The sequence below is a fragment of the Gopherus evgoodei genome, chromosome 2 (assembly GCF_007399415.2).
Source record: "Gopherus evgoodei ecotype Sinaloan lineage chromosome 2, rGopEvg1_v1.p, whole genome shotgun sequence".
NCBI classification, from domain to species: domain Eukaryota; kingdom Metazoa; phylum Chordata; order Testudines; family Testudinidae; genus Gopherus; species Gopherus evgoodei.
In genome coordinates this window covers 213,780,812-213,808,727 of record NC_044323.1, presented here as the reverse complement: position 1 = coordinate 213,808,727, position 27,916 = coordinate 213,780,812, and the positions used below count along the sequence as shown (strand labels likewise).

The 27,916-nt window shown below is 44.2% G+C and overlaps 1 protein-coding gene across 4 annotated transcripts in view; it reads left to right on the top strand.

Annotated features, from left to right (window-relative positions):
• Positions 1 to 27,916, top strand: part of TMEM241 (transmembrane protein 241) — a 117,759-nt gene that overhangs the window by 47,623 nt on the left and 42,220 nt on the right. For 2 of the 4 annotated variants that reach the window (XM_030552914.1, XM_030552915.1), the window contains 3 exons: positions 10,407 to 10,441; positions 12,191 to 12,260; positions 20,426 to 20,519. In XM_030552914.1, coding sequence (XP_030408774.1) covers positions 10,407 to 10,441; positions 12,191 to 12,260; positions 20,426 to 20,519 — 199 coding nt within the window. The other 2 variants (XM_030552917.1, XM_030552916.1) reach the window with 2 other exon arrangements.

Genomic DNA, 27,916 nt, shown 5'->3' with positions numbered 1-27,916 from the left:
TAACTGGGCATATCAAATCATAGCCAAGGGAAGTCAGTGAGCATGGCTGTTTCTGAATTCTTGCAAGTCCTTATCTGAAGTAAGCCGTGTAGGGCCCTGTAATCAAACCTCCCTGCTTGCCTGTGCATACCCATGCTGACCCCAGTCACCTTTTGCCTGCCTGTGCCAAACACCAAGTGATATCTAGAGGCAAGTGTTGTCAGTGGCTACCAGTGTGGTGCTCTGCTCTTGGTCGATGATGATAACAGTCGGCTGCATGCATGTTCCCTTCGTGTGCTGCCCCAGTTCTGCACAGATAGGTGACACAGCAAACCCCGAGAGAACCCCTAAAGACCACAGACTCTAGTAAGGTGCGAAGGAACCTGAGCCAGGTTTATTGTCAAACGAAGCACAGTAATAGTTTCCTATAGACTCCACAGGACATACTACGAATATGTGCCCCCTGGCAATGGAGACAGCTCAGTCAGTGGCAGGACACTCCACTGCCCCCTAGGCTGGACAAAGATGCGCACTCCAGGACCTACTTTTGTACAGTTACAGGACAAATTACTCATCCCTACTGACGTATTGAGGAACAGCCCCTCATTGGATGTTATCTCCCTCTTTGATCATGTTGGTTCAAACAGATCTATCCATCATGTTGTCCTTTTGACCCTGTCTTTAAGATGCACTGCCTGTTCCTCATTAACTCTGTGGAGTGTTCTGATGCCATCTTGGCACAAGTTCCTCTTATTAGCACTTATGTGTGGATGCACCTGCTTCTAGCAGCCCTCTTCTTGCAAACTTCTGTGAGTGGGGCCTGCCTCTGGCTCACAGCCCAGCTTTTGCTTAGCAGTGCCTGAAAGTACTTTGGTTCAGGCTTCAGGCCTCAGACTGGGCCTCTGACACGAGTTTGTTTCAGGGCCTCATGTTACTACAGCAGGCACAAAGTATGTCAATATTTTACCTTTTGCTTTGTTATTGAGAGATGGGAAATAATACTGTGGCAGCTTTCATCTGCTTGTGAGTCTCTCTGACTCCTGGTGAGCACCAGGCATGCACATTAATAGATGGTGCTAGAGAAAGATAACATTGAAAGGGAAATAAAATCAAGAACTTGAAGTAGGAGCAGAACCAGATGAAAGAATGACTGAAGATGAAAATGTTTTGTGTGGTTTTTGTTGTGGGTGTGTGCCTGCTGAGCCGGCCTTATACAGACACATCAGTGGGATAGACCTAAGGCAGTTAAGTGACTACCTTTACCTTGTAACTCTATGTTCATAAAGTTAAAAAGCAGGGTCCAGGCCTCTTCACCTTAATCAGATAAAACTTTCCAATTTGCATTAATAAGGTGAGCTGGAGTAGGCTATTAATGCAGGTTTTGTATGTGCCAATGAAAATCTGGCAATGCAGCATGCACTGATAGTGTATGAGTATCTATTTGCGTGATGCAGTTTCATGTCCTAAGGCAATCAATCTGTTCTCTTAAGTTTCTCAAGTAAAAAGCAAATTTTTGACAAAGGAGACAGACACCTGTTGTAATTTTGAACACTGGTTCATTCACATAACTGCAAATATGGTGTTTATGCACAAAAATAATCTATTAACTCTTGACTGAGTGGTTCTGCTTAGAACATCCTAAATGGGTCTATTGTCTAATGATTAGGTGGAAAAGTAAAGCAAGCAATAAAATCCTATTCCATATAATTAGCACATGCATGAACTATGAATCTCCATTGTCATTTAGTGGAAAACTACAGATGGGCCAAACCTTAGATTCAGATCTTGGATCAAATCTGAATTTTGCAGCATGGCTTGCAAATTTAGGGCCAGATTCCCTGCTGTGTAAATTGGGTGAAATTCCACAGAAGCTGTGCCGAGTAGAGATGTGGGGTTCCATTTAACCTGAGAATTATCATCTTTTGCCAAGCTTGTTTTAAAGTCTTTACATGTTTGTTTTTTTTCCCCCTATGGCCATATAGTTTAGAGCTTCCCCCACCCCTCAGAGAACTTTCAGCCAAATCAAATATAAAAAAGAGAGGAAGATTTGGGCAATTTATAGCATAAAACTGTTTTATTGAACCTGGTGCTTTTGGACATTTACTGTTTGTATGTTAGAAAAGAAAGCATTTGTAGCTAAGGAGCTGTAAGATCAGATATTGTAGTTGTGGCCGGCATCCCAGTTTTAAAGCTTTTCTTTAGCGGTGGTGAAAATGTGTGAATCAAGACAAAGTGTTTTTTCAGCTTCTCAAAAGCAGCAAATATTAACAAGCATCATCTTGCAAAGAGTTTCATTATCCAGGGCTTTACAGGTCATCTGTGCTTGGAAGTTGCTGACACAAAGCAAATGCTAGAAAACAGCTGGTTTGATTTCTTTGATTAGAAGGAAGGCAGGTGGTTGGAAACTGACATTTCTTTGATTTGACTCTGTGGGATTTTTTTTTTTAAAGGGACATTCAGTTCCATGGCAATTAGGCCTTGTTCAGACCAGGGTTTTTTTTTGTTTTTAAATGTGCTAACTAGAACATTTTAATTAAGTGCTGTTTAAAACTGTGTTAGCTAGTTATGGTCAGCCTAGGGCACAGCTGCCATTAACAGATGTTAAGAATCTTAGGGTGATCAGACGTCCTGTTTCTTAAGGGACAGTCCTGTATTTCAGCCCTCCTGCGGGTGTCCCGAATTTTTCTTAGAAAATACGGGACAATTTGCCTGTTTTTGTCTCTTTCCCCCCCTTCCCTCCAATCCGTGATGGCGGGTCCTGCTGGTGGCTGGATCCCTGCTCGCCAGCCCCCCGCCCACTAGTGGTGAGTGAGAGGGGTCCAGTGGCTGATGATGGGGGTGGAAGTACAAGGCTGGTGGCGGGGCCAAGCTGAAGTGTTTGAGGCTGGCTGCTCCCCCTGCTGGTCCATCAGCACAGACATGCTGCCTGCCAGCTCTTGGCCAGCAGGACCCCGCCCACTGTCCCATTTCCGGCTGTCACTGGCTGTGAGCTGCAGTGGCTGGTGAGTGTGGGCACGTGCCAGGTGGCAGCTGGTTACATGTCACCTCTGCTGCCCACCCATCGGCCTTTCTGTGCTCCCCCTCTCACTGTCTTCTCCCTGTTTTGCCACTTTGCCCCACTTTTCCAGCCCCACTGCTCCTCCATATCCCCCCCAGTGAGGCGTGTCCCACTCCCAGTGCTGTGCAGAGAACCAGCCCCTGGTCGGGGTGCTCAGCTCACCAGCAGCCTGGCTGGCAGGCTCCTTCTTTCTTCCACTGCCTCTGGCTGGGCCAGTGCCCCGAGAAAACGCTGGCACAGGGCAGCCTCTCCGCCCCTCAGCTAAGCTCTGGAGTGGCAAGGTGCGGGGAGAGAGCAATTCCAGCATGTTCATGCCCTGACTCCGCAGGCTGCCCAGCAGCCCTCCAGGCAGGGGCTTTGCACCCTCTTCAGCCTCCCCCAAACCTCTGCCCTAGGTCCTGCCCCCAGTGAGTGCGGGGCTCCTCTGCCCCCTAGGCACCCTCCCCTGCTGAGTCACCTCTCTGGTGGGGTTCCCTGGGCCCTGGTTCACAATGCAGCCTTACGTCTTAACCCCTTCCTGCCCACGCTGTAGCCAGGGGACAGGAGGTGGCTGGGTTATGTCAGTTAGCTGCCTTTTGACAATGTGCAGGCAGGAAGGGACAAGCTTCTTCCAGCCATGGGGGCAGAGGGAGGTGGTATGGGGGAAGAGATGAGCTCTGCAAAGTTATGGGCCAGGTCATCTCTCCCTCCTCGCTCCCCCCCCACCCCGCATCCCCTGTGGCTGGAAGCAACTCCCATCCCTTCCCTCCTGCACAGTGCCCAAAGGCTGATGCTGGCCATCTTCTGGTGTGAACCCTGGAAGAAATCTGAGAAGGGAGGGCATGGGACCCTGCACGTCCTGTCCCATTCTCCTCCCTCCCACCCCGATATTGCCTCAGGAAGATGCAGCACCAGGTACCAGGAGAGGCAGGTCCATCCTGGGGCTCCGATGAGGCATGGACAGCACACAGCACTGGGCAGGGAGGATGGGGTTGGTCGGTTACCCCCCAGTGTGAGAGAGGTGTATGGGACTGTGTGTGCCACCGCTCCCTGTGTGGACCCTAAATCTTTAAAGATAAGAAGGTTAAAAAAAAAAAGAATCCAACTACGCAGTATTTTTTTAACAGGGGCTCAGGGTATGGCTTCACTTGCAGCTGTACAGCGCTGGGAGTTAAACCTGTCTTCATACAGCTGAGTAGGGAAAGCGCTGCAGTCTGGCCACACTGACAACTACCAGCGCACTGTCGTGGCCACATTTGCAGCATGTTTAGCAGCACTGGGAGCAGTGCATTATGGGCAGCTATCCCAGCATTTAAGTGGCTTGTCATAAACAGATAGTAGGAGTTAATAGAACAGAAGTACTTTATATCTCTTTTGCCTGTAAAGGGTTAACAAGAACAGTGAGCCTGGCTGTCACCTGACCAGAGGACCAATCAGGGGACAGGATACTTTCAAATCTTGAGGGAGGGAAGTTTTGTGTGTGCTGTTAGTTTTTGGTTGTTGTTTACTCTGGGGGTTCAGAGGGACCAGACGTGCAACCAGGTTTCTCTCCAATCTCTCCCATACAGGCTCTTGTAAGTTTAAAATAGTGAGTACTGGATAGATAAGGCAAGCTAAGCTTATGTTTCTTTTCTTTATTTGCAAATATGTATTTGGCTGGGAGGAGTTTAAATGTGTATTTGGTTGGAAGGATTTTAATTTGGTACTTGGCTGGGAGGGTATTCCCAGTGTCTATAGCTGAAAGACCCTGTAACATATTCCATCTTAAATTTACAAAGATAATTTTTACCTTTGTTCTTTCTTTAATTAAAAGCTTTTCTTGTTTAAGAATGTGATTGTTTTTTGTTTATTCTGGTGAGACCCCAGGGGACTGGGTCTGGATTCACCAGGGACTTGGTGGGGAGAAAGGAGGGAAGGGGGAGAGAGAGGTTAATTTTCTCTTTGTCTTAGGATTACTTTCTCTCTCAGGGAGAGTCTGGGAGGGAGAGAGAGAAAGGAGGAGGGGAGGTAAATTTTCCTCTCTGGTTAAAGATTCAAGGAGTTTGAATCACAGTGATCTTCCAGGGTAACCCAGGGAGGGGAAGCCTGGGAGAGGCAATGGTGAGGGAAAGGGTTTACTTTCCTTGTGTTATGATCCAGAGGGTCTGGGTCTTGGGGGTCCCCGGGCAAGGTTTTGGGAGGACCAGAGTGTACCAGGCACTGGAATTCCTGGTTGGTGGCAGCGCTACGGGTTCTAGGCTGGTGATTGAGCTTAGAGGAATTCATGCTGGTACCCCATCTTTTGGACGCTAAGGTTCAGAGTGGGGAATTATACCAGGACATGGCTGCAACGTGCTTTTCAAAAGGGGGGGTGGGGTGGAGTGTGACAGGGAGCGTGGGGGAGAGAGCGAGTGGATTTTTGGAGCCGACACTGTGTCAGCTCCCTGCCTTGCAAGTTCCGACCCTCTCCCCCACCCCTCTCTCACTCACTGAAAGCAAATAGGTTTTTTTCCTCACAGACCAGATAAGCAGCCGCTCCCCAAAACAGACCCTCTCCTCTCTCCCTCCCGCCGCGCTGCTTCTCTCCTCAAGCAAACACTAGCTGTGGGCATTCCAAAGGGAGCCCCCCTGCCTGCCTCTGCTCCGTCACAGCAAACAGTAGCTATGTTTGTTTTTTTAGATAAGCAGCTCTGGGAGCCCAGAGTTGACAACAAAATAAAGAGAGGCATCACAACAAAACAAAGGGAGTAATCTTTACTTAAAAGCATTATGGGAAGCTTCCAGAGGTCAGTTACAGCGTACTAAGATTATTCCCTGTTTACACTGGCACCCCAGCACTGCAGCAGCAGCGCTATACTCTTTAGTCCTCTCAGGGAGGTGAAGTACAAGCAGCGCTGTAGCCAGGGATATGTATGTGCCTTGCCAGTGTGGACGGGGAGTGAGTTACAGTGCTATAAAGCCACCACCAGCACTTCAACTCTTAAGTGTAGCCAAGGCCTCAGTCAGCCTGATGTTAATTTGAATGTTTGTAGTGCATAGTTCTGATTGATTGCCATTGAACTCACTTGAATACAAGTAATTTTACCAGGTGTCCCGTGTTCAGCATAGGGAAATGTGGTCACCCTAGTTAAGATGGTCAAGTTAAAGCCTGTGAGGAAGCCTAAGATTAAGCTTGACCCAACTTAGAATGTTGTACTCACTGCCTGGTCTACACTAGACTTCTAGAATGTGTTAGTTAGCATGTGTTAGCTAACAACACACCTTGTATCCTAGTTCAAACAAGGCCCCAGTCTTCTGAAATGCAAGGTTCTGTGCATGTATGGTCCTTCTCACTAGCCATGTCTACTCGAGCACTTTTCAGGAAATTTCACACTATTAGACGAGTTGTAGCTCTGCTGCGTATTGACGGTGTGGAAAGGGGCAGCCTCTGCTGCATACTGATGCTGCTGGTGCCTGTTTCTTCATATTATCTAACTCTGATCAGATGGTTTACATTTGACTATGCCAGAAAATGCCGCCGTGTGAACACAACTTGACAGTGATTGCTGTAAAAGGGTCAGATGAAAGTGTTACCGCCTGGTTATGAAAACAGTTTCACTTTTACTGTAGATGATGTCTGGATGGAGCATATTAAAATTTTTGCCCCAAGCTATTGGATGGATTTAATATATTAGTATAAAGTTCTTTTTTTAAAAGATCAAATATTTGCTCCATCTAGTATTGCCAAGAGTGTAACTGAAACAAACTAAACATCTTAATGCCTCCTGTCCCTGCATGCACTGGTTCTCGTTTAAAATCTGGAATGAATTTTTTTGGAAGACTGTCTTTAGTGTGGGCATTAGAAACATGGAGATGGACTTTCCAGAACAAGATAGGTCTGAAGAAGGATTTGCTGGATTTTGAAAATACAGCATTTCTCACACCTCATCACTTAAAGTATCTTTCTCAGAAAGTTGACCACCACTTATGTGATGTTTCTAAAAACGATTATAGAAAAGCCTATTAAAGTTCACTTTTACCAGTCTGCAAATCTGTCAGTCACATAGCCCAGACAGAAACTTTTTGTCTCTAAAAGCTGGGAAGTTTGGTTCCAGTATCATCGACTGGGTGCTCTAGCTGACCATTTTGAGGGCCTCCCTTATAACTGGGTTGTCTTATTCAGTCTTATTGTCCTGTTCTCTTCAGGGGGCATTTTGCTGCTTGAGAATAGAGCCGCAGGACACAGCTACCTCTCCATGGGCTTTAACTCATCTTGTTGCTTTCAAATTTAGCAGCACTTTGAGAGGTCTGAGAGACATATCAGGGTTCAACCAGTAAAGAGATGTGTTTACCACTCTTCCTTTTCCTTTGTTCCTCTCTTCCTATTTATTGTGTGTTTGGGCTTTGGTCATTGTCCCCCTGCCATACCCTCCACATGAAATGAGTGGTGTGTTGACTGTGACAGATACGGTTTAAATTTATTTAAGAATCTACTTTGATAAAATGGTGGAAATACTATATACATTGTATGGAATGCTGAGTCTTCTGTTTACTAGCAAAACTAATTTAGAGCTAATTCCAGTAGCTGTATAATCCCCAGTCTTTACAGGGCTTATTTTGTCATGACTTAAAGTGGGTTTGTTATTTTAATCAGCACATGGATGATAAATCACAGGGAATTAATCTGCAAAATGCCAGTCTGCCTCTGTTGCTATTGTTCACAAGGCAAGATGCAAATAATTTTAGACTGCAGATTTGAAAAGACTCTTGAACTTCCCTAGTTTTTCAGATCTGAAATAGCAGTGAGGTGCTGGGACACTTAGTGTGATAGTGAAGCACTATCTCTGGAGGGCTATCTGCAGTTCTTGCATAGGATGAAACATACATGCAGGGCAGGTTGTGGCCTATCCTAACAGTGCCAGTAGTAGTCCTGCTCTCACACATGCTGATGCTAGTGCACCCTGTCTCTTGGCTGGAGCGTGGGCGAGGTGTGGGCAAAGAGTGGCAGTGCATGCTGGGTACTCTCCCCCACAGCAATTGGGCAAGAACGGGGTGCAGTTTTGGTTCCGTTCTCCTCCTCCCCACCCTATGTTGTGACTAGCAGAGCTGGCAGGGTGTGCAGTGTGAGCGCAAAGTAATGTGCATCTGGAAAGTGATGGCACTAATTGCTTCTCCTAGAAACAATGAGTCACAATTCCTTTCCAAGTTTTTGCCTGTGGAGAGGTGGCTGTGTGCCACTCTTTACACAGAATCGTAAAATGTGGGGCTGGAAGGGAACTCAAGAGGTCATCTAGTCCACACCTCCCCCCCCCCAACAACAAGGAAGGATTAAATACACCCCAACCTGACAAATGTTTGTCTAACCTGTGCTTAAAAACCTGAAATGATGGCAATTCCATAGGCTGAGCAAAGGCTGAGTTTGTTGCTCTTAATCTATTGGATGTTTGTCTGTGAAACTGAAGTGCCAGACAACTGGCAGTCTCTGGCCAAGAGAAACCTGGGATATAGAAGAGGAGGGGTGTTTTCAGGTTTTGATTCAAGTGTGTTGACAGAAATATGTGTAAAGCCTATAGAGTACACACCCACATTAGAAGTGGTTTTAGGAAGAGTTGCTAGGCTTTCTCATTTATGAGTACAAAAAGCTGCACTGGCTTTTTTTACTATGATGAAAGGCAGCTTTGCAGGCATAAATTGCTTTTCTTGCTGACAAAACTGCCCCATAATCAGACAGAAAAGCCTACGAGGTGCAGCCCAAAGTAAAATATAGTGGGTTTGGGAAAATCACAGAGATCTAGTGCTTCTACTCCTTCTCCCTTGCCTAGTGTCCTAAATTGTCTTTTGGGAAGTCCCAGAGTCGTTCAGGCAGTGCCACAAGATGCCCAGTTGAGAACATAAATAAAGTGAAGCTTACTTCAGTTTTAACCCACTGGCTTAGGCTGCCCCGTGCCCCACGAAGATTTTTGTTTTCTTTGGATCTGAGCCTGGGATGTTGAAGGGTTATCAGTTCCCCTTGCTTGCAGATGAAGTTTCTTACCCAGGCAAACATATACACATTTCCTACTCCCCATAATCTTATCAGTAAAATATGTACAAAGCAAGAACGGGGACTGTAGCACAGCCGTAGCTCTTGCCATTGTCGATGGAGCTTTATTTGTGCTTCCATCCCCTTGTTGTGGTTCATATTGAGTAATAAGCCACGTGCCTTCACCTCCTTTGCTATGTTTACCAGCAGAATTGATGATATAAGTAAATCTGTGGAATTGGGGTTTATTTAACTGAAGCTCCTTCTGGGTATCTAGTTTGGAGGCAACAGCAGAGAATTACATACTATGTGTCCAACTATTTAGAAATGTTGACTTTTTAACATCTTTGTGGCACAACAGTGGTTTGTTAAAAATACAGCTATTTAGACTCTGGACATTTTCCACCAGGTAATATATATTTTAAGTTCTTTGAAGAAAATGTTAAGCCTAAGCCACTTGACCATAAGCTTAACATGTAATTTCCCCCTTTGCCTTGTGTGCTGCACCACTGGTTTCAGAGCCAGGACCCTCACCTCCACACCCTTTGGGACTTTAGTATCAACAAATGACCTGAGCCAGCCAGAAAAGCTCCATGCTTCACTGAACTCTAGTAAGACCCTGCTGCAGCCCCTGTCTTTGGCAGTCACAACTCCTCCTCATTGTGTAGGCCTCCATGGCTTTACTGGTTGGGTTGGTACCTTGCAACTATCCTAGATCTGCCCTAGGACTGCAAGAGACAGTAGCAACTGGGGGAAATTGTGATGCCTTCAGCATGTCTTTTCACTTTCATAACTGCAGTGCCTACTAATGGTCAGTCAGGTAAAAAAGCCCTGGCCCTGATTGGTTTTATAATTTATATATGCATGAAAATGTGCATTAATAAATATTTTTTTAAATTCCTCTTCCAGTGTTGTGAGTGTGTTTGGAACTCAGCAGTGAATAGCTTTAGAAAAGAAAGCTAAATGCAGTTAGTTCTGCTGAGGTCAGGAGTTTCACTAGTATGCTCTTTCTTTATAGATGTTCTAATTGTAAGATGAATACTTGTTCCTTTCATCTAAGTGCTCACAAATATGGGTGCACGGTGCTTGCACAAACATACATGTGGAACTGGATGCTTAATTTGCACATGCATTTACCACAATCATGCCCACAAATCATGTGTTTTCACACACACGGTCAAAATTCACTCTTGTACAGAGAGCCAGCTGAAGTCTTATGCACTATAGTCCCACTTAAGCTTCATTTTGATGACGTACGTGATACAGAGGCCTGTGCTATCCCCTTGCATAGGGGAGAACTTTACTCATTAATGAACAGCTATGTGCACTGTCCATTTGTGGGCAGTTTGTTTGTTTGTTTACCCTCCTGTATTCAATTTATAATAAAGTATTTATCTTTTCTTTCTTTAGTGTGGTGCTTTTGGCCTCTGCATCCCATCCTGCAGGTAAAGTGACTAGAGAATGTGTTAACATTTATTTTTTATAGGTTCTGTGTGGTGGTTTTTTTTTTTTTAATGTATGCAGTTTAAGAACAGATTCTGCATCCTGGTGCAAAATCTTGGAGTCAACAAGAAAACCACATGGAATTGCTTGCACGAAGGCCATGACAAAATAACAGTAGTAAACTTGTCTCAGGCCCTCCCACAGGGCTGAATCCTGCACAACTAGGAGGTTTGCTACTGAATTAACTGGGAGTAGGATCAGGACTATCTAGGCCATGATACAACCTTCAGAGAGGAGAGGGGAAAGGAGCCTATCATTGTGATATCCATGCACTGATATTTAATAGCATCTGACAGACTGTCATATGGACCTTACCTGTCCTTTGCAAAGGAGCAGCATGGGACCCTGACTAACAGATACTGCAGACTATAACCTGCATTTTAGCTGACTGGGGGCTAGTCCCAAGGATTAGCTGGTAGACTGCTCCCTTGAGACCAAGGCCTACCAGCCAGCCTGGATGCTGGGTTTCCTTCCTCGTGCTCTTCTCAATGCTAAATAGAGGTCTCACTCTGCTGCTTGCACATGGAGTAAGGCGATCTCTTTTTTTCCCACTATTCACTTCTCCCCTCCATAACAGCCCAAGGTAGAATTTAGTCCTTCCCTTTGGCCATAGGGCCAACAATAAGTAATAATTCAGGGAGGTGAGGTATGTTAGAACAGGGAACATAAGAATGGCAATACTGGGTCAGACCAAAGGTCTATCTAGCCCAGTATCCTGTCTTCTGACAGTGACCAGTGCCAGGTGCCCCAGAAGCAATGAACAGAACAGGTAATCAATCATCAAGTGATCCATCCCCCGTCGCCCATTCCCAGTTCCTGGCAAATTCGTGGTTTACTAGTCAAAGCAATGGTGGTGGAACCTGTCCATATTTCTTTATACAGAGGATTCAACCAGTCAGAAATACTTTTTCCTTTGTATTTAAGAAATGAACAGGTACAGCTCTTCAGCTAGTGGGAGCTTTTGGTGCTTTATAAAGCCACTGTGCCTGCTGTTTCCTCCCATCAGGAATTACAAAAGAGAAATGCCTAGTGAAATAGGCAGACATTTTAAAAATTGAAGGGAAACACTTTGAGAATTTGTAGAGTTTGGAGGTGAGAGAACTCCAGACACCAGGTACTCCTGAGGGCTCTATGGGTCAGACTTCCTGGAAATGCAAAATATTCACCAGCCCTACTCTGGTCATATTTGGAAGAACGTTTTTAAACCTCCTGACTTGCTGTTTGTGACAGAGTTCAAATTCCAGAGAGGGAAGCAGCCAATACATGTAAATGTTTCCTGTTGCACAGCATGGAACTAGAAGAATTAACTGACTTCAGTGGAAACAAATTCACCCCAGGGGCCCTCCAGTAAAAGTAGCGAATGTGGTGCATGCCTGGTCATTGGAAACTGCAGTGTCAACGCAATCATTGATGTGCCATTAGAAACATATTAGCCAAGAATACTTTTACATTTTCTACAACCCTTGCCCCCTTTTTGAACAGAAGGCAGGAACCAGCTAGAACTGAGAAAGTCAGGAATGAATCATTAAAAACATTATAAATGTGGAAATCTTAGTAATTTAAAGAGCCAGGCAGCTGTAAAGGAATGTTAAACGAATACTGTAATGACTATTTAATTGCTGTTCCCTAATTGTTTGTAACTATGGGTATTTTTGCCAGTTTTCCACTGAGCGTATTACTTTGTTCCTCAGGTGATCTCTTCAGTGCCTTGGACTTTCCATTTCTGTACTTCTACAGATTTCATAGCAGCTGCTGTGCCAGGTAACCTCTCCATACTGGGGTGTGTGAATGCTTTTAGAATAATTGGTTCCGTCAACTTCCAACCTTGACTCTCAGTTAAACACTAGTAAAATCTGAGTTAGATACAATAGTCTCTCTTGGCACAAGCCAGTAAAGCTGCAGAGCATTGACTGTCTCTGAAATGCCATTAAGGGCCTGAGATTCAAATTTATCAGGGGGGAAAGGATATGGGTATGTGCAGTGTGGCCATGAGGGTTCCCTGCTGCCATTAAAATAGTTTTACATACCATAGCAAAGCTTTGATAGAAAGCATAGTATTGTAGGACTGGAAAGGACCTTGAGAAATCATCTAATCCAGTCCCCTGCACTTGTGGCAGGACCAAGTGTTATCTTAGCATCTCTCAAACACTTCCCAAATTGGAGTAGGCCTTGTAAAACTTGCTTTTTGTGGTGATTACTAGGCATTAGTCTTCAGCATTATATTAGTGTGCATGGATTTATTTGCCTGTACATCTTTTTATTTGGCAGAATGGGTTAGTCGCGTAAAAGGAGAAGGCTGTAACAATTTTGAGTAGCAACAGTTCACAGCCTAATAATGTTATCCTGTGAGAATTACATTATTTATTCTATTTCTCCTAACTCTGCTGAAACTTGCAGCCTTCTCTTAATCTTCTGTTCTTTGTCCACGAGATCCATTAATATTTTTAAGTTGAATTTCAACTTTCATGCTAAATGGTTCTAAAATAGTTGTAATGTTTCTTGGGATTTTTCTTATTTTCTTAACTTGAGCTTATTTACCCATTGAAAGGGTTGATATAATGTGAAAAATGATCACAGTCCTGATGCTACAATTTATTTTCAGAGCGAGTGAGAGGTAGGGGTGTGTGTGTGTGTGTGTGAGCGAGAGGTAGGTAGGTGTGGGTGTGTGTGTAAGTAAAATCTCTTCTGGACTAACTCCCCTGTGTGGATGCTTGGTTCTGAAATAAGTGTCTTTATTGCAGAATAATTACTTCTCTTTGTCAGTGAAGAAATTATTTTGTAATCAAGTCACTTTTACCCCAGGATACAGTGTGCACATAGTTATTCCACAACAGCTGTGTGGTCACTCCTCCAGTAGACAAGACCCAGTTTCAGACTCTAGAGGTGCAACTAGCCCAGAGATCCTCTCACTCACTAGGGGCCTCAGATTTTTGTCACCAGTGTTCTAGGCTCTCCTCTCCCTACCCTGTGTTAAATAGTACTTTACATCTGTGTTTTCCAAAAGGTGAAGCTTGCACCACAGTGGAGGCACAAAGGAATAGTTGAGGTATATGGGCAGACCTCTCAATTGCTCTGAGTTCTCACTTTCATTTTTTTTGAAAAGTAAGGCTATGTCTACCCTGTACTTTTGTCATTAAAACTTTTGTTGCTCAGGGGATTGAAGCCCTTCCTTGAATGACAAAATTTTTAACAAAAAGTGCTGCTGTGGATAGCACTTTGTCGGTGGGAGACGCTCTCCCAACCACGAAGCTACCGCCCCTCATTGGGGGTGGTTTGCGGCTATGTCTACACTTGCAGAGTTTTTGCGCTATAAGTTTCACCAGTGATAGGGAACTGGTGAAAGTAAAGCGCTAGTTTGTGTACTCATTTACTTCCTCAGGTGTCAGAGTGTTTACAGTAGCAGCACTTCCAATGAGAGCAGTGCTCTAGAGCAGCTCTCTCCATTTTGACGATGGGTCTTGTGGGAAGGGGGTGAGGGGTGATCATGGGGCAGCCTGGGTCCCTGCACAGCCTCCTCTCCCCAAACACTGATCAGCTCCAGTAGCTCAGCATTGCTCCAAGGAGGGGATTGTTTGCTCTGTGGAACAGGCATTGTTACCTGGCCAGATAAGTGAGCACTTGCCAAGAAAACAGGAAGGGGAGTTTCAAAGTTCCGGGGACTTTACAGGGGAAGGGGTGGATGTCTGTTTATCTGGCATCAGAGCTGCTGGCCAGAGTGGTCACCTAGGTACTGTAGGATATCCTCCAGAGACTGAAAGCTGTGTAAACAGAAAGTTTTCACTTGCACATCACTGCAAGAGCCTCACCAGTAAGAGCTGTATGCCTCTCAAATCAGTGGCAAGTGTAGATGCTCCCATGGTTTTTGTGCAAAAAAGGGACTTTTCCCACTTTAAATGGCAAGTGTAGACATGGCCTTATTTTGTCTCTGGGACAGCTCTCTCCCGGTGACAGAGAGCGGCTTGCAATGCTGCGGCTGCAGCGGCACAGCTGCACGGTTGTAAGGTGCGCAGTGTAGACCAGGCCTAAGTCTCTAGCTGTTATGATTCTGAAGAAAACCTTCACAAATGCAAAGTAAGTATAAACAATGCAGCAATGTCAGCTTGAGCATGCAGAGTGCCTGAAACAATAGTTGTGAGGTGTAAACTGCCCCATTTCTTTCACTGAGGTGCCCATGATGATACTTTAGATGTCACCATTGTTAACTATTTCACCACTCCTCCATGAGCTAACATCAGCCTTTTAAAAAGTGTGTGTGTTTGGGGGATCAGGAAGGACTTGCCAAGGACCCCAGAAGATGTATAATAAAAGTAAGCTGGATAGTTTTTACCAATACACAGTGGGGCTGTATTTATTTGAAAGCAGTTCAGTTTGGACTGCATTGGGGGTAAGAGAACACATAAGTGAACAAAAAGCAATGAGAACTAGTCGATACAAGTGATGTCTTAGTAAGTGGGAGGAGTATTAAACTGCACAATAAGGCACACGATCCCTGGCCTAAAAGCAGAATGTCAGCAATATATCTGCCATTTGTCCTAATGGGCATTTTATCTACCTCAAGATTTGTTTTTAAGAGATGACTTAAGAAGAAATGTTCCTGGGCTTCTGTCATAACATTTTTTCCCAGATCTGGACCTTAGCATCCAAAATATGGGTGTTAGCATGAAAACCTCCAAGCTTAGTTACCAGCTTGGACCTGATAACGCTGGCGCCAGCCAGGGATTTATACAGTGCCTAGCTCACTGTGGTCTCCCCAAAACCTTCCCTGGGGGACCCCAAGACTCAGATTCCTTGAGTCTCACAACAAAGGGGAATAAACTATTTCCCTTTCCCCTCCTCCCCTCCAGGTGTTCCCTCCCTGGGTTCCTGGAGAGATATACAGAAGTAAGCTCCATGAATCTAAACAGAGGGATTCCACCCTCCCTGTTTCCAGTCCTGGAAAACAGAAGTACCGAGAGAGCTAATCTCTCTTTCCCCCCTCACCCAGAGGGTATGCAAAGTCAGGCTTAGTAAATCTAACACAGAGATTTTCCCCCTGACTTCTTCCTCCCACCAATTCCCTGGTGAGCTGCAGACTCAATTCCCTGGAGTCCCCACTAAAGAAAAACTCCAACAGGTCTTAAAAAGAAAGCTTTATATAAAAAGAAAGAAAAGGACATAAAAATGGTCTCTCTGTATTAAGGTGACAAATACAGGGTCATTTGCTTAAAAGAAAAAAATGAATAACCAGCCTTATCCAAAAAGAATACAATTTAAACATTTCAGCAACTACACACATGTAAATACAAAAGAAAACAATATAAACCTATTATTGTCTTACTATTCTTGTACTTACAACTTGGAAACAGAGATTAAAAAGCCAGGAGACAGAAAGATCACTCTCAGAGCTGAGAGGGTCAGACACAAGACAAAGAACAAAGAACTCACACACAAACCTTCCCTCCACCCAGATTTGAAAAAGTCTTGTTTCCTGATTGGTCCTCTGGTCAGGTGTTTCAGGTTACTCCTTTCCAGGTGAAAGAGACATTAACCCTTAGCTATATGTTTATAACATGCCCCCCAAATTGCAGACAGTGGGGAACCTCACTGGTGGCGATTTTCTCCTAGAACTTTAAAATAAACAGATTAATATAACACATGCACTTTTACATATACCACTAAGTATATAACTAACAGACTTTTACATATTAAGAACACTTTTTAACTACTGGATTCTGGGAAACTCTCACGGGAGAGAGCATCAGCTACTTTGTTAGAAGCTCCTGAGATGTACTGAATTTCAAAATCAAAATCTTGGAGAACTAACTCCAATGAAGAAGTTTCTTATTGTTCCCGTTGGCAGTATGAAGCCACTTTAGCGCAGCATGGTCAGTTTGTAGCTGGAACCGCCGTCCCCAAACATAGGGGCGTAGCTTTTCCAGGCCGTACACAATGGCGTAGCATTCCTTTTCACTGACTGACCAGTGGCTTTCTTTGTCAGACAGTTTCTTGCTGAGAAACACGACAGGATGGAAGTTGTGATCCGGTCCTTCCTGCATGAGAACTGCTCCTATACCACTCTCAGATGCATCTGTGGTTACTAGGAATGGTTTGTCAAAGTCCGGGGCCCTGAGCACAGGGTCAGACATGAGTGTTGCCTTAAGTTGGGTAAAGGCCTTTTGACACTCATCAGTCCACTTAGCTGTAGTTGGCTGGGTCTTTTTGGTCAGGTCGGTCAGTGGGGCAGTGATTTGGCTGTAGTGTGGTACAAATTGCCTGTAGTACCCGGCCAAGCCTAAGAAAGATTGGACCTGTTTCTTTGACTTTGGGACAGGCCACTTTTGGATAGCATCCACCTTGGCCTGTAGGGGGTTTATGGTTCCTCGACCCACCTGGTGTCCCAGGTAAGTCACTCTGTTTTGGCCTATTTGACACTTTTTGGCCTTAACAGTTAGTCTGGCCTGCCTGATGCGCTCAAAGACCTTTTCCAAGTGTAGTAGGTGTTCGGGCCAGGAGTCAGAAAAAATGGCCACATCATCGAGGTAGGCAACTGCATATTCTCCCAGTACTGCTATTAGACCATCTACCAGCCTCTGGAAGGTGGTGGGTGCATTTCGAAGCCTGAAAGGAAGGACATTAAATTCATACACCCCCGCATGGGTGACGAATGCTGACCTTTCCTTGGCAGGTTCGTCTAGCGGTACTTGCCAGTACCCCTTGGTTAAGTCTATTGTAGAGATGAACTGGGCACGTCCCAACTTCTCCAATAGCTCATCGGTGCGTGGCATTGGATAGTTGTCTGGATGAGTTACCGCATTTAGCTTACGGTAGTCCACGCAAAAGCGTATTTCCCCATCTGGTTTGGGTACCAGAACCACTGGAGATGCCCATGCACTGGTAGATGAGCAGATTATACCCATCTGTAGCATGTTCTGGATCTCCCATTCTATAGCAGCTTGGGTGTGAGGAGACACCAGTTAGGGTGGGGTTCTAATGGGGTGAGCATTACCTGTGTCAATGGAGTGGTATGCCCGTTCAGTCCGTCCTGGGATGGCTGAGAACAATGGGGCCAAGCTAGTGCACAGCTCCTTGATTTGTCGCCGCTGCAGACGTTCCAGGGTTGTGGAGAGGTTCACCTCCTCCACGCCACCGTCTTTTTTCCTGTCGTAGTAGACACCTTCAGGCCACTCAGCATCATCTCCCTAGACTGTAAACTGACAAACCTGTAAGTCTCTGGAATAGAAAGGCTTGAGAGAATTAACATGGTAGACTCTGGGCTTTAGTGAGGAATTGGGAAATGCTATGAGGTAGTTCACAGTTCCTAGGCGCTCTTGGACCGTGAATGGCCCTTCCCATGATGCTTCCATCTTATGGGCCTGTTGCGCCTTCAAGACCATAACCTGGTCTCCTACCTTGAAGGAACGTTCTCTGGTATGTTTGTCATACCAGGCCTTTTGCTCTTCCTGAGCATCTTTTAGGTTCTCTTTAGCAAGGGCTAAAGAGTGTTGAAGGGTGCTTTGTAGGTTGCTTACAAAGTCCAGAATGTTAGTTCCTGGGAAGGCGTAAACCCCTCCCATTGCTGTTTCACCAACTGTAATGGCCCCTTAACCTCATGACCATACACAAGTTCAAATGGTGAAAACCCTAAACTGGGATGTGGTACAGCCCTGTAGGCAAAAAGTAACTGCTGCAACACTAGGTCCCAATTATTGGAGTGTTCGTTGACAAATTTACGTATCATGGCCCCCAAAGTTCCATTAAACCTTTCCACCAGGCCATTGGTTTGATGGTGGTACGGGGTGGCAACCAAGTGGTTCACCCCATGAGTTTCCCACAGTTTTTGCATGGTCCCTGCCAGGAAATTAGATCCTGAATCTGTAAGGATGTCGGAGGGCCAACCTACCCTGGAAAAAATGTCTGTTAGGGCCTGACACACAGCGTTAGCCCTGGTGTTGCCTAGAGCTACTGCTTCTGGCCATCGGGTAGCAAAGTCCACGAAAGTCAGTATGTACTGCTTTCCTCTGGGCGTCTTTTTTGGGAAAGGACCCAGAATATCCACAGCTACTCGCTGAAATGGGACCTCAATTATGGGGAGTGGCTGGAGAGGGGCCTTGACCTGGTCTTGGGGTTTTCCCACTCTTTGGCATACCTCACAAGACCGGACATACTTGGCAACGTCCTTGCCTATCCCCTCCCAGTGGAAGGACTTCCCCAACTGGTCCTTGGTTCTGTTCACCCCAGCATGGCCACTGGGATGATCATGGGCAAAAATATGAGTTCCAAGGAAAGCCTAAGGCAGGAGCGAGCATGGCAACAAGCCATAGACAAAGAAAATGAATAACCAGCCTTATCCAAAAAGAATACAATTTAAACATTCCAGCAACTACACACATGTAAATACAAAAGAAAACAATATAAACCTATTATTGTCTTACTATTCTTGTACTTACAACTTGGAAAAAGAGATTAGAAAGCCAGGAGACAGAAAGATCACTCTCAGAGCCGAGAGGGTCAGACACAAGACAAAGAACAAAGAACTCACACACAAAACTTCCCTCCACCCAGATTTGAAAAAGTCTTGTTTCCTGATTGGTCCTTTGGTCAGGTGTTTCAGGTTACTCCTTTCCAGGTGAAAGAGACATTAACCCTTAGCTATCTGTTTATGACAGCTTCTCACTGCACATAGCTATACTTCCCTTTGTTGGTGCAGAGCAGGGGCAGCTCCAGGCCCCAGCATGCCAAGTGCGTGCTTGGGGCAGCATGCCGTGGGGGGCAGCTGAGCTCCTCCCCCATCACATGGGGCTGCTTTGCTTTTCCTGCTGCTGGGGACCCACTGTTGGCTCTGACTTCCCCCACCACCCCAGAGACACCTTAGTGAATGGTCTGCAGAGCAAGTCCCTCCCCAGGCTTTAGGAACACAGGGAGAGTGCTGCCTCCTTGCTGCTGGGTGTCCCCACCAAGGCACCCCAAGAAATCTGTGGGGCACTTGACCCACATGTGTCCCCATGAGTTGCCTCAGGGGGACTGCAGCCCTTTCTGTTGCTAGCTTCTTCGCTTTATATGAGCCCTGTCTGTCTCTTCTCAGCTGGGCTCCATCATCATTCAGGGGATTACTTAGGCCACCTAATTCCCCTCAGCTGTGACTTGTCTGGTTAATTGGCCCCTTCTCAGCCTCATTACCCCATCACTCTCCCATGCTGCTAGTGATGATGTCTTGCAACCCTTTATGTCCCTGGTCCATTGAACTAGCCATGCCACAATGTGTTGCATACGTATTTTTGAAGCATTTCTTTGAATCTCTTCCTTTTCCCCATTACTAGTTAACCCTCAATGGCTCTGTGAATTCACTTAAGTTAAGAGCATCAGGATGTCTTATTCCCTAATGCTACACATTTATTAATTTATTCTTTATCCACCATAACTGAAGATACATTTGACATTTTAATTTGAAGTTTGTGTCTTTAGGAAGGTTAGGCAACATGGCAATACTAGAAACTGAAATTCTCCAATGGTTGTTTCAGCTCAAGCGATCACAGAAGTTGGACTGAGTGAGAGTGTGGGCCAATTGTACATGTCTGGCTCCCATTGAAATCTTGAATGATTTGAATGAGAGCCATTGAAACATCAGAATTTGACTTCACATTTCCAGTCACCTGTAAAGCATGGATTATGCTAGTGCATTTTGGTACCCATTAAAGACCAAGCATGAAGTCATCAAATGTTCTTTCTTATACTGCAGCCCCTGACTGGAAAAAAAATAGGGTCTCTTGGACATAAAATAAGTTCTTTGTCTATCAAATCAGCAACTCCACTTCTTGAACAACACTACCTGTGGAACATTTTTTTAGTTTTGTAATAGGAAAAGAGATGTCAAGAAACCTGTAAGATTCAGGCTAGTAGAAGCTAAGAGAATTCTCTTTATTAATGGAAGCTTTTTCAATTCTTTACAGTGGACTGTTGGGATTCTTTCTGATGTTGCACACAGTGAAGCTAAAAAGCATCACATCCTCATGGCAATATGCAGCCTGGAGTTTCCTTGCAAAGGTAAGAGAGAGACCATCAGCTGAACTTGGAAGATCTGTATCTCCAGTGAGTAAACTGTGAGCTAGTTGAACCTCCATATCCCTGTCCTTCCCCCCGCCAGCCATTCTCATTAGACACAAGGTGTATCTGTCTATTTCATATCCTATACATAGCAGAGTTGAGGCAGCCCATTTCAGTCACCTGTGGCTACCCTCAAAATAATGGGCCATACCAGCTGAGAATCTGACCTACTGGCTCCAAGCCCTGCAGTTAGATACTTTCCACAGGTGGTATTTTTTGTGAGATACTGCTGCTGAGAATCACATCAGTGTCTGCCAGCAATTATTTCCCTTCTTGCCTCTTCCTTCCCGGAAGCACTGCTTTTCAGAACCACAAAGCCAAAACCTGGACCCATAGAAGCCAATGTCACAACTCCCTTTGGCTTCCATGGGGGCAGAATTTGGTCCAGTGTTACCTGATGGCAACCTGAAATGGGTGATACTTGCACTGAGTAGCTAATGGCTTAACTGTTAAACTATCCACAGTATATAAAGTCAGAAGGGCTGGTTTGACTCCCGTTTCCTATATGTAAATTACCCAGTTTAATCATTACCATATGTGATACCCTGAAGCCTCAACTCCCCCGAGCAGTTTGTCCTCAAGTTTTTCACACTAAAATGAATGAAACTGCTTTTTTAATGGATTTGTATAATACATTTGTTTACAAGTTGCAGTAAAATGACTCTTCAGTCTTTGTTCTGGTGGCTGCAGGAAAGAAGTGTCACTGTTTTTGTATTAAGTATTTCTGAAGTCTGTCTCAGTAAAACTCTGCTAGTCCCATGGCATTTCTTGTTGGCTTGAATTTCTCCTAGAAGAGTCTGGCTGTGGAGGTTTCAGTGCCTTATCCTTCTTGTTGTTCTTTGGTAGCAAGTCATTTGATTTAAAGCTTGCTATTAAAATATTATGTACTCGGCAGAGGTGCATTCTACATGGGAATAACTAACTCTGTTAGCTGATGTTGTGCATAAGGAGACGAGGTTCTATGTGTACTGTTTATGAAGTATCAAAAGACAGGAGGACGAGAAGTAGTGGGAGATGTATTGTAAAGCAGACTTGGGCCTTCCCCATCTGAAATGGTTCAGAGCCTCAAACTCTTTTATCTGTATCAAAGCTTTCCCAAAGTTCAGGGATGTTTAGATTTGGGGGCTTTGTTCAGAGCCAGCTCTAGATATAGCCTTCACAAAATATGGTCGTGCCATTGTCCATGGAGTTTCACCAACTTACACTGGCTAAAGACATAGCCCTAAACGTCCACGGTCATTTACTTAACATTTGTTTTCTTGGAATCAGCCCATAAAGGTTAGGTTCGTTTGCATTAAAGTTCTTTTATCCAACACAAAATGACTATTTAAAGGAGAAAATTAGTTTTCTTACCTTTTTGTAATCTTTATTGCAATGTCTACACTGTTGCTCAATAGCTATTTATATGCCTTGTCTTGAGTATAAAGGGGACGCAGGTACCAGGTACATGTGGTATGTCTAGCTCCAATTCATGATGATACAAGTGGTACTTTGCATTTCTGTAATGCCTTTCATCCAAGAATCTCAAAGCACATTACAAGCATTGTATTAAGTTTCACAATACCCTTCTGAGGTATGTAAGGAATACATACAGACCACTGCTGAATTGCAGCCACCTCTAGGGTGCAACTCAGTAGCTGCTTAACAACATATAGAAATATTACTCAACAGTTTTGGGAGAGGCAGCAGAGAAGACTATTTTATACCAATAGTTCTGTCGGGGGCGAGGGGTGGAATTTGGCCAGATCAGTGGAGTTAATACACCAAGTCTTAGAAAATTGTCATGGGATATATCATGACCACAAGTGCTTAGGACTCTGGGTTTGATGCTTCATCTGAAGGATGGCTCCTATTGCATCATATTGCCATCCAACACTGAGCAGGGCATTGGTTTAACTATCAACTCATTCAGAAGAGAGAGACCTACCGAATCACCAACACCATTGTCTGCAGCAACTAGGTGTCCTTTGAAGGTCATCCAACCTTGGACAGCATGTGAGGATTGAGTGGATCACAGCACAAGATACCATAGCGGCAGATTCAGATTAGCTTTACCTAACATTGTAAAATGTGTTTTAGCCACACTTTTAATATTCTTTTAAAAACGACAGAGAAAAGGGAAGACAGTTAATGTAAATAGGAAATAACAGAAACTATTTAAAACTAGACACATAAAATGAGGAAGATATGGCCCTGGTTGCAAGTTTTCCCCTCCTCCCCCCACTGGATCTCAACAACAGGAGCAGCAGCATTATATTCCCACACGAGCATTTTTCTTGGACTGAGTTGTGCCCCAAGTCATCCTCTTAAACTCTCAGACTGACTGGAGTTTTCACCAGCAGTTGGAAAGAAGCGGCAGTTGAGGCCAGAATGTGTTTGTCTTGAGAATTAGCCAAGAAAGGAGAGTGCTGTAGTCCTCAATAGCCCAGGCCTTGAGGGAGGTTCAGAGAATCAAGAATCTGTTTTCCATTTGGATGCTTTGTACCTATGTGACTGGTGAACTGATACTATGATAGAGGCCATCACTTCATTTCTTCTTAAACATTAATGCAGCAGTATACCAACAATGATCCCTAAAGAATCCTGCTTTACAGATACAGTGAGACATTCTTTATGCAATCTACATATCTGGTCTCCTTGTCTATTTATTTTCATTCAGTTTAAAACTGGATTAGGGGCATAACTTGTTTTTTAAAATACTTTGACTGTCTGCAGCAACTTAGTCACCACAGGAGTTTTTCAGATTCTTGGTCTGGAACAACTGTTCGACAGAAAAGGTGGGTGAGGTAATATCTGTTGTTGGATCACCTTTCGCTGGTGAAAGAGACAAGCTTTTGAGGAACACAGAGCTCTTCTTCAGGTCTGGTCCAGAAGTCAGTCTAATAAAAGATATTACTTCACTCACCTTGTCTCTCTACTATTCTGGAACCAACATGGCTACAACTACACTGTAACAACTGTTGACAGTTCTGGCATTGAAGCATTGCTGAGTATCTCAGGATCAGTCTGCATGTACACTCTGTGATATTCAGGCTAATAAATGCACTCTGCACATTCAGTAAAAGCAAATACTGTGTGTATTAGTCATCGCTGTATAGACATGTGAGAAACACTGAGAAGTGTCCATAAAACAAAAACTACCTTTAAGATGCACAAAGATAGCATCCTTTGTCTCTGCTTTGTATTGACTTATCCCCAGAAGAACAAGAATTTGAAGATATGTTGAGACTGCATGTTTTAATTCACAAAATATGTTAGTACCACGGGTCATATATTGGAATGAAAAACCAGAGTCCTTCATATACACAAACTGAAACATCTGGTGAGAACTCTAATGAGCTCTAATAGTGCTGCCAGTGAGGTTTATTTAGATTATGGATGCTAATCTGTATTGAGAGATTAAACATGTTGGGGTCTCTAGGAATTAGGCGACAGACGCAGTTTAAATTGTTGAGTTAGGAGGAATAATGTCATTGCTTCTCAGTGCTATATTTGATCAATGCTCTGAAGTTTATGGGAATGTAAGCATATGTCAGATTATATACAGCTATTCCATTAATATTTTGATGAACTGTTGTATGTTTGGCCTGTACCCAGCAGGTCCCTACTGAATTAGTCTGTTGCGAAGAGGAGGATGGGGAATAGATTTGGATGCTTCCTTTTCTTTCTCCTTCCTCTCAAGGATAAAAAAAGTGAATATAATCTAATTGAAGTCAAACTGCATTGGCTCTTCTACTGGCTTTTTGTACTCTGACTGCAAAGAGTTACTGTAATCTGATTTGAAGATTGGAATTGCCTTCTCCGTGGTCTCCCCAGATCCCAACTCTACAGGCTGCAGCATCTGCAGACTGCTGCTCTTAGCTATTTCACACACAAAAGAAGCACAATCCTATCACCCCTGTCATCAGACAGCTGCACTAGCTCCTAATTCATTATCGCTGGATACATTTGCCACAGGTTACCTCATGGACCTTGTCTCTTTCTGCGCCCCTCCCCAATCCCTCTTCTGGCTAATACTGGCTGCCAGACATGGCTTTAGTACTTTTGAGGGGGCTTCTGGAACAATATCTTGTTTTCTTCACCTCAAATATAACTGATTCCAGCCTGGTGTGATCCTAGCATTATGCACAGAGCCAGCCTAAAGCTGGGTTAGTGAGGTGGTTCTTTAGGATGCACCCCAAACTGAATAATTTCGCTTTGTATGTGTTTTATGCCCTCACAGACTCCCGCTGAGGAAGTGTAGCACAGATTCATGAAAATAGATTACATCTGTTTACATTTGAAGGCTATCTACAAACAGTAGGATGACTATACATCCCGTTTTGGCTGGGAACGTCCCTTTTTAAGCCCTGTCCTGGGCATCCTGACTTTTTTGGCAAAATTGGGTATTTGTCCAATTTGTCTTTCTGACTTGATCAGTTGGCAAGAGCAAATGGGACAAATGCCCACTTTTGTCAAAAAAGTGGGGTGTGGTGAGGGGGAACACTTGAGGGGGTGAGTGGCGATGCCAGCCCTGCACAGGGGCAGGTGGGGGAATGGCAGACCTTGGGTAGGGGACAGGCAGGGCTCGGGCAAACGGCTTGGGCCAGCTCTGGGTGGGTGGGGAGAGCTTGGGCCAGCTCCACGCAGTGTCCCATTTTCCCTTTGGGAAATATGGTCACCCTAACAAACAGGAAGGGGCCAGAAATGTACTTTGTTTTTTTGTTTTTAAAAAGAAAGCCAAGATTCTCCCAGACATGGGGGGGGGCCATGGCCATGAGCTTCATGAAGTCCAAAATCTAGCTCTGCTGGCTGCCTCTCCATTTCTTCTCACAGTCTAATGTCCAAAGGCATTCTCTGCTGGAGTTCCAGCCATCTGAGACAGCAGCTAAAGTACCAAGGAAAGCAAGACAAAGATTTCTGACTCGCTCTGCCTTATCAACATTTCACTGTCTTTGAACCTCCCCTAAAATGTCTTTCTCTCACTCCTGTGCCTCTTAATTTTTCCTCTTGCTGTGCTATTAGTTGTTTAGCTCTATAGCTGTATTAACACTGTAAAATATTATGGGTCGGATTGTGAACCCCTTATTCCTGCTGATATGTAGTTACTCACAGAAGTCCTTTCAAAGGTAATGGATGCACATGGGTCACTCCTAGTGAAGTCAGTGGAACCACTGATTTAACAAATTTCTCACCAGTGGGCCTAAAGAGTTCACAAACTGGCCCTGTGTGATCACTTCTGTAAAAGCTTGTATACAAAATAATGTTGTGTTATAGTGCACATGTCTAGTCAGTGTTAGAGATTAAAATATATTTTTCTCTCGGTGTACAGGTATACTCAAACTAATGTAAGAGTAGCTCTTGGATGACAGACGCCTTCCTTCCTTGGTTTGGAACTTATCAAATTGCTTATACAAGAACTGAATAAACTCTGACTGGAGATTTATCTGTACTGTATATTATCTTTAGCCACAGCTTTGGTGCAAAGTATAAGAATCTTGCTCCCAACCTCACTCCCTGATCTGGAAGAACTGTGTAGCGGTGTGCCCAGCACCGGGGGGGGGAGGGGGGGGAGAATCTTGTATCACTCTTCTGCCCAGTGCCTTGAGTGGCATAGCTGTGAGCTGTGTCTAACTTTTAGTTAGAGAGTGAGTTTCTGTGCTCTCAAGGCTTCAGAGAAGAGCCAAGTGGAAGAAGGGATTACTGGGAAAGTAGGAAGATTTTTTTTTTAAAGTTAACTTCTTCCATCTCTAACATATATATCATCCTCAGTCTTACTAATCATAAGGTTAATGTCATCAATCTACTTTGTATGGAATATATTCCATCCGTGGCGGCACATAAGTAACTTCTGTTGAAATCAATGGGAGCTAGACACATGGATCAAAGAGAGAATTTTACCCTGTATATCTGAGCTGAACTTAACTAACAAACAAGGCAATCAGTGAGCCCTTAATAGTATCTTAAAGGTCTATAAAAAGCAGTGTTGATGCAGATCACTTGTTGCAACCAAAAAAGTATAGGTTTTCTGGTTGTTTCCATGGAGATAACTTGATAGTTGTATTATAGTATGCACCACTAATTATACCCTGAAATTTCTAGGAATACTTCAGAACAGTCTCCATAACAACCCTTTAGTATATAACATGACCATTAAGGTAAATGGAGTATGACCCTTGGGCATTTAAAATACAGTTATAAGAGTGAGTCTCTTTTATAAGAAAAACTGAAATGTTTGGGAATTTGAAATCTCTCAAGAACAGAAAATTTTAATACATATTTTAAAGCTCTTCATATTTTGTAAGGATGTATACAAGTAAGTAATTACACAGGTAAGCATCCATATAAAATACACACATGGCTATACAGGTTTTAGATGTGGTATTGATATATAGCTAACTATGAAGATGTAGGGGAGTACAGTTACATATTGCTACTTGGTGCAGCATTGTCATACAAGCGAGGTGCAAGTTTTAACCTGTGCTCAGTACTTAAGTTACTTCTCCAGTAGGAGCAGACGTAAATCCTGAGGGTTGGGCAGAAGAGATGCTCTTTAATGGTCAGTGTTCATTTAGCCGTAACCATATCCATTTGAAATGCTCACAGCACTTTGTTAAATGTCAAGATAACTCGGTGAGCATTAGATGCTAGCTTGAAATATGACACCATTAGGCACCTTCCACCCCACTACTGCCCTTTCCCATATACACACCATGTCTCCTTTCATGTATTCAGGGGCAGCAGAGAATGATACAGTTTAAAGAGAATCTGTCAGAAGCTGATATGGTTTTGAATTGCAGAGGAATCTGAGCTTATTGGTTCCTATGCATAATAGATTTCCACCCACCCTCAATTTTATTTAGTCTCCCTGGGTTAGTTATCTATGGAGAGCTAAAGCTGATCAATGAATCATGAGTGTGAATGGCAAGGAGAAGACAAGTACTGGCTTGGAAATAGTTTCCACTGCTAATATCCATGCCATACGGATGAAATACTGAGTACTAAATAATATGCTAATGTTGAAGATTTCAAAGGTATCTGAATTACAACATACATTTGAAAGGAATTTATTGAGGAAAACAGGCCACTCCCCTTCCATTGGCTCCCCATTCATTTCAGGATGGAATTTCTCTAGACAACTTCGCTGACTTCACTCCTGAGCGTGAGAGGGACCATATCTCTTATTGACTTCAGTGGATGTTTCAGGCACTCAGTTTCTCTTGGGATCAGGCCCCTTGTCTCTCTCTCTCTACCTGTTTTTTCAGACACACCTGACCAGTGTTGGTAGGACAGTGCTCGTTGTAGCTCTTGCCACCTGGAACAAAACTCCTGTATCTTTCTGTCTCGTCAGCTATCTA